We start from the raw sequence: 555 nt of genomic DNA on the forward strand, positions 1-555 counted from the left end.
TGTATGAGTACAGATAACCACTGCAGCTGGGAGTTTGAATCAGCAGCCACCGACGCATGCAACGAACACATATCGCAGCAGCAGCAGCAGCTCTGCAGCAGCAGCTACTGCAGCAGCAGCAGCAGCAGCAGCAGCAGATGGAACAGCAGCAGCAGCAGCAAAGAAAAGCAGCAGCAAAAAGGGGGTGGGGTTGTTGTTATTTCCCTTGCCTGCTCCAGCTGGTTCTGCTGCACCAGCTCAGCACCGCAGAGAGCAAACGACTCAGAGAAAAAATCACCAAGGTGAATCGCCTGCAGCAGCAGCAGCAGCAGCAGCAGCAGCAGCAGCAGCAGCAGCAGCAGCAGTAGTAGCAGCAGCAGTAGCAGCAGGAGCAGTAGCAGCAACAGCAGCAGTATTAGTAACGAGGCTTCACGTTTACACATATATATATCTCAACAAAGATAAACATAATTATATGTTTATATAAATATAAACATATATATATGTACATACATATATATATATATATATATATATATATATATATATATATATATATATATATATATATATATA

The 555-nt window shown here is 43.4% G+C and overlaps 1 protein-coding gene across 1 annotated transcript in view; it reads left to right on the top strand.

Moving 5' to 3' along the window:
- Nucleotides 1–56: 56 nt before the first annotated feature.
- EMH_0057330 (uncharacterized protein) overlaps nt 57–555 on the top strand; it is a gene marked incomplete at both ends in the record, with an annotated part of 931 nt that continues 432 nt past the window's right edge. Inside the window, one exon of the mRNA XM_013497455.1 lies at nt 57–281. Coding sequence (XP_013352909.1) covers nt 57–281 — 225 coding nt within the window. The remainder of the gene's footprint in view (nt 282–555) is intronic.

Source organism: Eimeria mitis, genomic scaffold (genome assembly GCF_000499745.2).
Source record: "Eimeria mitis Houghton genomic scaffold, Emh_scaff2688, whole genome shotgun sequence".
In the NCBI taxonomy this organism is placed as follows: domain Eukaryota; phylum Apicomplexa; class Conoidasida; order Eucoccidiorida; family Eimeriidae; genus Eimeria; species Eimeria mitis.